This window comes from Drosophila suzukii, chromosome X (assembly GCF_043229965.1).
Source record: "Drosophila suzukii chromosome X, CBGP_Dsuzu_IsoJpt1.0, whole genome shotgun sequence".
Taxonomy (NCBI): Eukaryota; Metazoa; Arthropoda; class Insecta; order Diptera; family Drosophilidae; genus Drosophila; species Drosophila suzukii.
In genome coordinates this window covers 7998700-8011447 of record NC_092084.1, presented here as the reverse complement: position 1 = coordinate 8011447, position 12748 = coordinate 7998700, and the positions used below count along the sequence as shown (strand labels likewise).

The following is a 12748-nucleotide window of genomic DNA, read 5'->3' as shown; positions in this document are numbered from 1 at the left end:
TATTTATGTCTTAATATTTAAACAAATCAACCAATTTACACAAAAACCCTGGTATCGCAAAAAAAACACAAAAAAAGGTGGATAAACCAGGTGAGACGATAAGTAATTTATGGCCAGCGACCAGTGCCCCGATAATTTAAATTAAAACTGATTTATGACTGCCGTAGGCAAATTTCTGGTTTCCTGCTAAATACCACTTATGAAGGTATACCTTTCACCGGGGCTTTCCCCCTTTTTTGTGCTGCTGTTCTCTAAAGGCAATCGATCAACCTGAAGTTGTAGCTCTAAATCAATTATTCTCCGGTGTCTCAGCCAATGCCCAAATAAAAAAGAACCTTTCGGGGCTCAAAAGCACATACAAACACAACCGATCGCTCGATTATATGTAAATGTCTTGCCAGACAGCTGATAAAACATTAACAATGAAAACGTGAGAGTGCCTGCCCCAGAACAGCTTTAAAAAAAGAAATACAGTGTATATCAGATAACAGTCTCAGACCCACCGAATATATATTTTTAATTCGAATAATGGCGCCAGTTGACCGATAGTCCTAGCCGAAAGAAATTCTCAAGGTAATTCCTAAGAATTTTGAGAGCAAAAAAACACTTAACGAACATGTGGCTTTGAACTTTGTACTTTGTCATTTTCACTGTTAGTCATTAGAAAATATCACACGTTTAGAATATCATGCTCAAACTAAATGATTACAATTTCCATCATTTTTCCGACGAGCTTTCAAGTATTATTCGACCGAATTCCACTGTAAACTGATCAAAACTGGTTATCTGAGGACTGTTTCTACGTCAGCATTACTCAAAAGCCGCTATGCCCGCCTGGCAACAAAAATTTTTAGTTTGGCAACAAACTATTTTTTTCCAATTTATACGCAGCATTTAAAATTAAGTATTTGTGGGCTTTAATTTTTAACAGTTATTGTCTGATTCTGATTTACAGCCGTGCGTTTGGAATTAACTTGGAAAAGTGCAACATTTTTAATAAAAAAAACATTAAGTAAAACATTCAAGCAAGTTTTTGTAGTTAGTCAATTTTTCAGGTTAAGATTAACAGGAATTTCGAATTTTGGTAACAGTGTGAGAGCGCGCCAAACTAGTAACATAACCTTAAGTATATCGATATTATATAGGCCAACTATCGTATAACTTAACAAGCTGTTAACCGTAATTTTACATTTTGCCACCAAGCGTTACCAGATGGTCTGAAATTGTTTTAAATTTGAAAAAAACGTTATCAAGTAAAATAAATTGTGTGGTCCTTAAAACTGCAGTGTACCATTGTAAGTTAAAATCATATCAAAATATGATTTGAGTCATAACATTAAGTACTATTTTTCTATAGCGCTAATCATTTTGAGGAGGAAGAATCAAATTGAATGTCAAAGAAATTTTAATATATATATTGGAAGGTAGTCTTGAAAAATATTTTCATACAGTTAGCAATCAAATTATAAGTTCATAAGTAGTATATTTAATTTTTTATGCATTTAAACATTAACAGTTGTTAGCTGCTTCCTTTGTTAGCAGCCAACAAATAAAAGCATTCATGGATTAACATTATCCGCTCTGTATTTTCCTCTGTTACCAAAGGTTAACAGAGTACCAGTGTTGGCGTTTTGATCTTTTTACGGATATATGAATATATATGTAACAATACAAATTATATAGTAAATATTTTACATAAAGATGTCTTTAGGAATTATAAAAAAATTTACATCGCAATGTAAGCTGCATTCCTTGAGCATAAAAATTAATTAATAACATATCCATATACATATTTCATTAATGTATTATTATTACATGGCATGAAAAAAATAATGGTTTTACTCGGAAAATTGTCACTAAGTTTTTAAAGTAGGAAACCCTAATAATAATAAGTACAACAAAAAAAAAAATGTGTTCAAGTTTTTTATGAACGAATGCTCCTTTTATTTGCCGCCCTTTCGTCTGCTCTATCCTGTCTTCGGAATTTTCTGCTGGCAGCACCCTAACATCCGCTGTTATCTTCTGTTGGCCCATCCAATCGGGACTTGGCCAACAATGAATTTTCAGTTGGTTTCTGGCGCTCAACGAAAGCGCACGTGCGACTGCCCCGCCCCTTTTAGCTGCCTCCCAAAAGCGCGAACGAATTTTTGGCGCGCATTCTTGTGAACATTCAATTGCATCAATTATTGGCATTTTTTTCTAGTGTTTTTACAAGTTTTTTTTTCGGTTGAGGTTGCATGTGTGTGTGATTATCGAAATTATTATTGTAATCGTAGATGTAACTTTGCCGGTGAGTGTGTGGCTAATTGCAGGGCGCACTTGAAATATTCATGGGGCAAGTGCAGCGACAAAGGGCTGAATAATTCACCAGAACTACTAGTGTTTTTTTTTGTTCATACCGCCTTGCGGGTGTTCGAGTTTCTGGCCAGGAGGTAAAAACAAAAAGCCGGCGATCCGACGAACATGTAAATCGAAGCTCAAATGGCAGCGAGCAACAAGCCACGGTACAGGTACAAGTCCCACGGCGCCGCCCTGGAGTGCTTCCTGCACCTCGTCCTGTTCACCAGAGGTGAGTCCCTAATCCCCAATGTCCTTATGCACACTGTGGAAAAAGTTCCCCCAAAACAAGGTTACTTTTTCCATGTCTTCTAACTTTAAAATACCGTCGGGAATCACCATATTCTATACTTGCTTCTGAGGGGAACCTCATATTTTGTATTTTAAAAAACCTCACAGAGCTCTCGCCATATATCTATTGAAAATCCATATGCCTTTCTGCATTTGATTTTATCATGCTGGCACTTCACCAGTAATTGTTTACAAAATGTAAGTCTATAAAACCCCTCCCATTATAAAGTCATTATTCACACAGAGAAAAATTATAGGTACTCAAAAATTCGTTGAGATTAAAAATGTGCATCTAGAGCTTGGGTTGGGATAAACTTTATCACAAGACTTAAGATCTCGGTTTCTTCCCCTTTTTCTCATGTGCACTTGCGATTCCCTCGGGGTGGCCGAAAATGCCCAAATGGCTGGCGAACGCGGCGTATGCGTAATTTATGGACCTGCTCCCATTGCATTTCACTTGCGGCCCGGGCCATAGCGGTACTTAACGAAATTAAAATGCGAGCTGCCCCGCCCCTTTTCATCGGACCCGCCCACCGCACAGTGGTACAAATCAAAAAATTGAAGTTTCAAATTTATTTCTTAACAGGATTTAGAAGAAATTTCAAATATATTTTTAGTTGGCTATACATTTTCCAAGCAAACATAAAAAGGTAATAATATTTTTTGCCCAATCAGATTGCCCATTCTGACCACTGTGCATCGGTTGCGCTAATGTGCGAAATGGACAGAAGCAGCAGCCAAAGGAAAACTTTATTATTATCATAGAATTCTTGGAAAACTGTTGCCTCAGCTTTTTCCCCTTCTCCATTGAGTTGCAGCCAAGTAAAAGTGCAACACGAAAAGAATGTGGCCAACTAAACTAATCCCAGCAAATTGAAAAGAAAAGAGAGTCCAGAATCCAACTTTGTCTAGCCTTCAAAGCAATTTCAATTATCCCACGTCCAAATTATAAGCTGACTTTTGATTGACCAAGCAGCTGGGATTCCATGGGCTGAGGAAAAGGAGACTTCATGAAAACCTTGATAAAACTTTGGTCCTAATATAAATTCATGAAATACTTGATACAAAGTTACTGCAAGTCGGCAAAAAGGACTTGATATTAAAAAACCGTAGTGCTTGAAAGGTTACTTTGTAAAATCATTAAATCAACAGCTTTTATAAACAACCTGCTTACATCTTTTCGTAGAATAATATTTATTTAATCACCCCTATCCGATTGTTTCCCAACTGAAACCATTAGCAGCTTTATGAAGCACTTTGGGTCGATTACAAAATATTGCAGCCACAACGCTTGCGAAACAATCCAAACAACTTTATAAGCCTCAGGAAATTACAATATGGGAAGCACTTAACAAACTGTAATTATTAATAAATGGAATAGACGTACCGAGCGTTTGTATATGGGGAAAATCCCCAATTTGATTATCTACAAATCGAATAATTCTTTCAATATAATTCTCTCAATACTCGAGGCGATCCGATGGAACCTTCTGCCCAATCGGTTTCCCATTTCACTGCCAGCCAGTCATCCGACTGGTATTCCCCAGTCACAACTTATTCGGGTCTATCTGGATGGGATTTATCCCGGGGCCAAGTTCACTCCATCCTTATCCATACTCTCATCCCTTGTTGTGACATTCCAAAAATAGACGCAAATCGCAGTTAAGAAATCTCATCGCTCTCCCTAAGCGTGCCACAACGAAAATGAAAGCGTCTAAACCTGAACCGACCTACTAGACAACAGGCAGACTTCCCTTTAGGCGATTTGGGGCAGCACTGGGAGAAATTGTTCTTGAAACACCAAAAAAAATCGAGATACGTATTGGTTTTAATCTCCAGAGGATTACAGCTATTTCAAAAAGTGTCTAAAAGTATGCTATAAAAAATGAACATCGTCTTACGACATCTTTTATTAGCTCTTTACGGTTCCTAATTATTAGTGGCATACTTTTAGGCACCTTTTAGGGATAAGTTTGGAGAGTTTTTCTTAAAATACACCCCTTTAGTTAGTTGATATTTCTCTGAGTGCATTGACGGATTGGTTACAGCTCACCTGGCTCGGTAACCTCGGCTATGAGCTTGCCCCATGGGCTCGGGACCCGTCTTAACTGGCTTACGGACGTGCGGCTGTCACAAAAGGGCGGGCTAACCCAGTCCTGGACCCCAGACATAGACATAGATACAGATACAACAGATCCAGTGCGACGCAATATGGCGACACTAATCTGAGATTGTCAGCGCCGCTCCCCGAACCCCTGTGGCCCCCCATTTGGAGACCCATCCCATACCATATACCATATACCACCACCACCCAACCTCCGCCTCATGTTTGCGTTTGCAGCTGATTAGACGGCGGTGACACTCCATTTAACTGTCAGCCGCAGTGCCTGGAAAAAGGGCAACCGGCAAGCCAGTAGGCAGCAGTCACTAGCTGCAACACGGAAAACAACATTTCATAATCTTGCAACCTTTTGTAACTCACATTTGTGGCCATGCCCTTGAAATAGAAATGCCATGGCTGCTCAAAAAAGGTATAGAAATTGCTATTATTATAGGTATTGTTTTGCAATCGGTAATATAATTTAATGGAATAATATAAAATACAATCAATTAAAGCAATCCTCAAGGATAAGGTACTGTAACTGTAATTCAAAAATCAGTAACTTTTTGAATTTCAATATGAATAATAAATATATCTGTTTCGAGGTGATATTTTCCCTGTGCAGTAAATGTTGCATCGTGAGGCGGCGGGTGGTCGGAAAGTCCTGCGTCTTTCTTGCGTCAGCGAAAGCTCTCAACCTTGCAACAATTATTCAGACCGCGTCCATCTATCCATTCTTTTTTTCTGAATTATATAAGCTGTTAAGGGAAATATACAAGGGAATATTTTTAGCTTTACTTAAGCAGTCCAAAAAGTGGTGAAGAAAAGTTTTTTGGCTGGGCGTGGCTTTTTCAAGAGTGTCCACAGTGATGTGAGTAATTCGAATACATTCATAAACATTGTAGGTCTCTTTATTTTTGCTGGCAAAAGAGAAATATTAAATCATAATCCCGGGGGCCAAAGGCTGAGGCACGTTTATTTCTTTCTTCCAACAAGAAAAATGACATAAAACCGTTTTAATGCAGGTGGAACCGAGAGATAACGGCTGTCAGGACTTAATGCCCCAAATGATCTGAAGAAAAGGGGGCGGGGCCGGGGAGCTTAAACTCAAGTGGAACCGAACCATTAAAGTGTAATGAGTTGCTATAAAAAGAGTGCGCTGCGAAAGGTTAAATGTAGGCAAATTAGATATCTTCATAAAGCAAATTTCTTGAGGGCAACTACAAATGCATAAATCTTATTTTATCTCATGATTAAAGATACCTAAAATATGGGTTTGATAACAAAACTGAACTAAAGATATTGAAATGCATTTAGTTTTCCTTAAATTCAAAATCCTTAGGCCAAAAATCAATCATAAAACTAAATTATTTTAAGCGATAACGTTTATTTATTCTCTACCATTCATTAAGTATACTTATACCAAATATTGCCTAAGTATTCGGTTGGCATTAAGTGAAAATTCTTCAACCGCAACTCAAATAAATTTTAAACACACGATGAAAAATGAAAAATTATAAAAGAACATAATCTGGAAAAGAGGGAATGGGGGCAAAATAGAGGTGGTGGCGAAAAGGAGGAAAATGTTTACAAACATTGGACGGCGTACAAAAACTTTGTTGTGAAAATAAACAATACGGAAAATAAACCACGGACGTAAAATGAATATTGAATACTCTTAACAAGCGGTTATGGGTGAATACAAAGAAAAATGTATACACAAATTGGACTCTAGGGTTTTTAAAATACAACAAAAAAAGGGTAAACATTAAATACATTTTAATACTATACAATAAACATTTCAAAATATATTTAATATGGTTTATACTCTGCTGACTTTCCCGTTTATACTTTATTTCATCAGTTAACTCTGCACCATTTTCCCCCTTTTATGTGCCACTTAGTTTTACAATGTCCCTTGGCCATGGGAACACATAAAAGAGCACCATGAGCGGTGGCATCTTCATCAGCATCGTCAACAATTTGGCACATTATTACTCGCATATAACCACATACATTCAATTGTGTGGCTCCCCCGAAACGCCCCCTGCGATATTGTTATTTTCTGGGTATTTTTTTTGGCCTCAAGGCAGCAGCATCTGGCTGCTGTCGCTGTTGCAATTTTTCCAAATTTGTCAACTGTTGTGGTCGACATGTCCCACCACCCACAATCTGCCCCCCCCCCCCCCATTTTGGCCCTTTTGACTAACCAAGGCCGCGCATATGAAATGTGGCGTCTTTATTTTGTTTCAATGGCAAAAGCATTGCTAGAGGGGGAAATGGAACCGACTAAGTGATACCAATTCAATAATCTTTCAAAAAGAAGGAGATTGCTAAAAGGTTATCCATGATAACCATCTTTTATAACCAATAACTTGAGCAATTTTAACCAAATTAATATTTACCAGCTTTCTAGATCATCTAAGTCGTATTCTATTTATGTACTTATACACTTATATACTTAATAAGCATTCTTAAGACCCTCCTAATTACGTATTGCCATGACATTTTGTATTTACTTTAAATACCTAACAAGTCTGCAGACATTTCTAAGACGGCTTAACTTTTCACCAAGGAGAAACCACTTTGTTTGTCGCTTAGGGCATTGCAAATGTAATGCCAGATTATCCCCATTGAGTGACAGACTTGTGCGACTCTCTGATACCCTGTAGATAAAGCTCAGTGGCAGTGGCTGATATTTCTCAAACCGTACCATTCCCCCCACAAATTTATTGAGATTTTGCCAACTGCTGCTTTAATTTGGTCAAAACAATTTTTACCCGTATAATCAAATAATAAGAAACTTTTCGGAACAAACCCTTTTAAATTGTAATTATTCCCCGGTAAATGTAAATTATTTTTTCTGCATACCCCACATGTCATATCATATTCAGTACATCTTTTGTTTGTTTTTTGCCTGGCCGCGGGTTAAGATATAACAATTTTTGTACTGCCACGCCCACAAAAAGGGGATGGGCTTGTTTTTGTTTGCCATTTGTGACATGTTACAAGCTGCAAATGAAATAAAACGCATATTAAAAATAATTTCCGAAGCGATCCCTTTGGTCCTTTGCCATTTGCGTGTGCACCCAGCGGGGGGTGTGTGTGTGTGCCTTAACCCTTTGCAACCTTAACCCCCAAAAACCCTGCAGCCCGTGGCCATCAATCGGGTTAAAGGCCACACATGAACAGAAGCACGCAATCGAGTTGGGAATTGCTGTTCCCGTGGACGATGATTACACGGCTGGTAATGATTATGATGATGATAATGATGATGCCCCAAAAGGTCTCGCCACTCTACGTGCAACATGCAATTACAGGTCGAATTGCCTAAGGGAAACTTATGCTTTTAAAGCACTTGAATGGGGTCTATTGTAGGGACTTTATAATGGATTTTTTGACCAACTTTAAGCTGCTATCTCTTGGAGTAAGCCTTTATATTCTCTATTGACCTATCTATCTATCTTTCTATCTATCTATCTATCTATCTATCTATCTATCTATCTATCTATCTATCTATCTATCTATCTATCTATTTATCTATCTATCTATCTATCTATCTATCTATCTATCTATCTATCTATCTATCTATATATCTATCTATCTATCTATCTATCTATCTATCTATCTATCAATCTATATTTTCATGAAGGTTCCATAATAAAATCCTCATAGAAGAGGATTAAAATTTCGTATTCCGCCAATATCCACTGTAAGGCTTTGTGTTTCTATCTATTTATCTATCTATCTATCTACCTATCTATCTGTCTTTATATCTATATATCTTTCTATCTATCTATCTCTCTATTTATCTATCTATCTATCTATCTATCTATCTATCTATCTATCTATCTATCTATCTATCTCTCTATTTATCTATCTATCTATCTATCTATCTATCTATCTATCCACCTATCTATCTATCTATCTATCTATCTATCAATCTATCTATATATCTATCTATATTTTCATTAAAATCCCATAACAAATTCCCATAAAAGAGGATTAAAATTTCGTATTCCGCCAATATCCACTGTAAGGCCTTGTGTTTCGTGTTCTCTACTTAGGCAAACATTAACACCCTTTGATTAAAATGGATACCTACTCATATACATATTTCACAGCACGTGTGTGTGTAGTAATTTATTTGTGGTAGCACGAGTTGATTATTTTCAATTAGTAGAGGGAGATTTTATCTCTTTTGGCCCAGAAGTTCGCATACAAAATATAAAACAATGAGGGCGAAACAATTACCCTTCGCTAATTGTAGTTATACCTGAATTATAACAAATTAAAATGTTTGTTTGGGATTGCAGTACCTAACTTTTTATTTACCATCAAATAAATGAGATACTTGAAACTGAAATCTGTTTATATCACATTCACATTTGATTTGCGACTGGCAGATCTCCTTGGAGATCTTTGCTAATTTAAGATTCCCCTTTGAGTGCTTAATTATTTAAAGTGTTGTCTCTGTGTTTTCGCACTGCTCCTCTCTCCAATTTTTTTTTCTTTGCACCCATCTCCTGTCGTGTCCTTTTGTAATTTCATTAGTGTTGACAACAAATTCGTTGTTGTTGCTGGCGTTGTTGTTCCTATTATCCTTTATCCTGGCGAAAAATTGAAAGTCAACTCGAGCACTCTCCACCTTGATGGGAATTGAATAGAATGCAAAATGACAGCCACGCCCCTCGACCCCACAACCCCACGACCCCCACTCCCCCAAAAATCCCCATAGAGCTCGGCATGTGTTATGAGTTCAGAACGTGCCCAAGAAGAGGAAGCGGGCAATCAGATGCACTGAGATAAAGCCATTGACATTATAATGTCAAAATTTCATTTTTATAGAAAAGATATTTTATGAATTCAATCAATATTAAGACCTAATCTTAAAACCTAAGACCTAATCTAACCTAATCTAAAAAATATATAACAAAGTTGTAGATAAATAAAATGACCAAACATTATTTAACATTCTTTTTATTGGAATCCTTTATAAAGGAAAACATATTTTCTAACAACAGTTAAAGAAGACAACTCCATTAAATGCATATATGGATTTTTTTTAAATATTTTAGTTTTTTCTTTTAAAACTTATATTATTTATTAAGTTCTATATTACTTATCTTAATACAAATTATGTACTTATAATGTAAAGTGGTTATTTTCATATTTAAAATTTTACCACATATTTTTGACAACTACCCTTACAATCAAATACTTTTCTCTCCGTGTAGTCGAAGAAAAACAGTGGAAGGAAGCACTACTGGCAGTTGAGTTTTTGCTTTGAAAGTTAATTAAAAACCCATTGAGTAGAGATGCGAATGTTGGAAAGTGTGAACTACGGAGAAGGGATTTGCCACGCCCCCCAGGCCGCCCCCAGCCCAAACACATCACTCACTTTCCATTTGCATTACCTTTTCCCAACGCCTTCTGCTCTAATTTTCCCTTTTTTTTGGCCCGCCCACCGTGTTGCGAAAAATGCCAAGGAAAGTGCGAAGGTTCTGCATTGCATTTCTCTAATGACCAAAATGCGGTCATGTCGCAGGTCACAGGTCACGGCTTCTTCTTCTTTTCGGTAGCAGTTTGTCAGCCTGGTTCCCAGGTAGCCTAGGTGTGTATATAGAATGCTACCGTAGCTAATCACCTGTATTTATACAGGTAAAGAAGTTAGTGTCTAATTGAAAGTGTACTCAACGGGGGAATTTCGCTTGTCGTCTTGGGGATTAAAGTTGTAAGCGGCTCAATGGATAATTAGCTAAATGGCCCGGGCATGGCAACCCTGCTCCACCGATAGTCCTCCCTTTCCGCCCCCTGACAACCCTAATGACAGCCAAGTTGTGGCCCCAAGTAGTGGCCCTCGTCCTCGTCCATTGTTCTGCTGGAGCCGGCGAGTGCATGGTAATGGATGCAAATACGTTCCAGCTTTATGACGAGTGTGTGCTGTCAGCAGAACCGAAAACAGGGGCCGCAATATAAACCTATAGGTCATCTCAGACATCTGCCAGAGATGCTAGTGAAATGTATGCTTCACTCTATGGCCGAGAGTATCATGTTGCATTACGATAAAGCACTTAGGGCTGGGATTAAATTATAAGCAGAACTATGGATGGTGCACTCAACAAAATATTCGCCCTGAATTTAAAATATTTTCAATATATATAATATATAATATTTAGTTGGGAATTATTGGCAATATTATTTTATAGCAAATATTGTTCTCTGCTGATTAAACTTGTCACTTAAAATAATATTTTCCTTTTCTATTTAAATAAAAAAAAATATCTAAATTATATATTTTATTTCCTTAACAAAATATTATCTTGATAGGTTGAATACTTAACTTTAAGTTACATAGTTCCAAAGTTTAATACCACCTTTAACTTCTTGAATTTGCTTTTCTACCTTTAAGTTGGGGCCTAACCCATGCTGCAAATACCAATGGCAGCCAGAGAGCATCTCGAATGACAGTGATTCCTGCAGACACCATCTTGTAAGCCCCCACCTGTAACTCCCCAATCCAATCCTCTCACCTCGCCTAAGCTCTGAGATTTCAAAAAACGTTTCACATTTTCCATAGTTGTGGCTGCAACATAAAAAAAAACAGGGAGGAGAATGGGAAAAAAACACACGGGAAACTTGTTCGTACATTTTGCGAAATGAAAAACGCACATATGCAACAGCAGATATACGTATACGGTGAAATATGGGGGTAAATGTGGGTGGCACCATACCAACTGAACCAACAAGCGATGCAGATGCTGAATACACAGATACGGATGCAATGTTGTAGATGCAGATACACAGATACATTTTGGCCATCAGCTCCTGTCGACTCTATTTAAAGAGATATATTCCAGGCGGATTTGCATTTTCCGTTTTTCTAGCCTACAAATTTAATTCGCTGACTTCACCAGAATTGACCATTTCAATTTGTTGTTGCCAGTTCGGATTTGATTTATAATTAAAATCGCCCCTAGAATATATTCATTTTGTGTTCGATTTTCTGCCAGAATGTTTATTTGCTCCAGTGCTCGACGAAATGAAATGTTAGAAAATTTCTTCCTGACAGAGCAGTAAAGTACAGTGAGTGCAAAAAGTGAGTCTCCAAATTAATTAACACTTGGCAGATGATTAACTTATATTCGAATTTAATTGTGGCTAGACTTCACTCAGAACGCCATATATTATTCATTTAATTTTTGTTTACCTGATGAACGCGTTTGAATTTTTCATTGACTGTGCTGCTTGTGAAAATGTTTATTAATTATTCAGCAATCATCTTCCATAGAAAGTGTTGAAATATTCACAAAAATCTAACACTCATGAAAAATAAAATGTCAAATAAGGATAAAAAGGTGTATTTTAAGAAGCTTACTGCTGTTTAAGTGTGGCTTTTTAATTAAGACTTGAAAAATTAGCCAATAAATATTTAATTAAATAAAGAAAATACTAAAAATCAAACTATCAAATTAAGTAAATTATATGTTTATGGGATGTAGCTTGCTTCTTCGGCTTCAAGTGCACTCAGATGGGTTTTTCTGGTAGGGAAAGCCTTTAAATATTCGCTCTTCATCGCAGACCGCCGCGTGCGCTGAAGGTAAACAAATATTTGGCCATAATCATCAATCAACTAGCCGTAAACTGTTGCCCCGCACTGTACGGCCCCATCAATTTCCATTTAGACAAATCCGAAGGAAAACCCAGGCCAGAAAGAGTGGGCGGTTGTTTATTTGAGTTATGCATATCAAGTTGAAAGGTAAACATGCGAAATATGCCGACCTCAACCCAACGGACATCTGCTAAACTTGGCCTCTAATTTGCATATTCAAGCAAATTACAAGGCAAAGCGCACAAGTTCCTGGCCCATAATTATGATGGGCAGTGTTTTATTTACATGCTTAGAAATCAATTTGGTGGCGCAGATAAGCGACCAAACAATAAACAATTGCAGGGGTCAAAGGGGAGTGGGTGGGTGTGGGTCAAAGGGTCAACGGGATGGGGGTGAAGTGGAGATAA

General features: G+C 37.4%; 1 protein-coding gene across 1 annotated transcript in view; it reads left to right on the top strand.

Moving 5' to 3' along the window:
• The first annotated feature begins 2068 nt into the window (after positions 1 to 2068).
• The window catches only part of LOC108016991 (uncharacterized), a 48346-nt gene continuing 37666 nt past the window's right edge, over positions 2069 to 12748 (top strand). Inside the window, exon 1 of the mRNA XM_017083939.4 lies at positions 2069 to 2569. Within this exon, the coding sequence (XP_016939428.2) occupies positions 2482 to 2569 (88 nt within the window). The 5' untranslated portion in view covers positions 2069 to 2481. The remainder of the gene's footprint in view (positions 2570 to 12748) is intronic.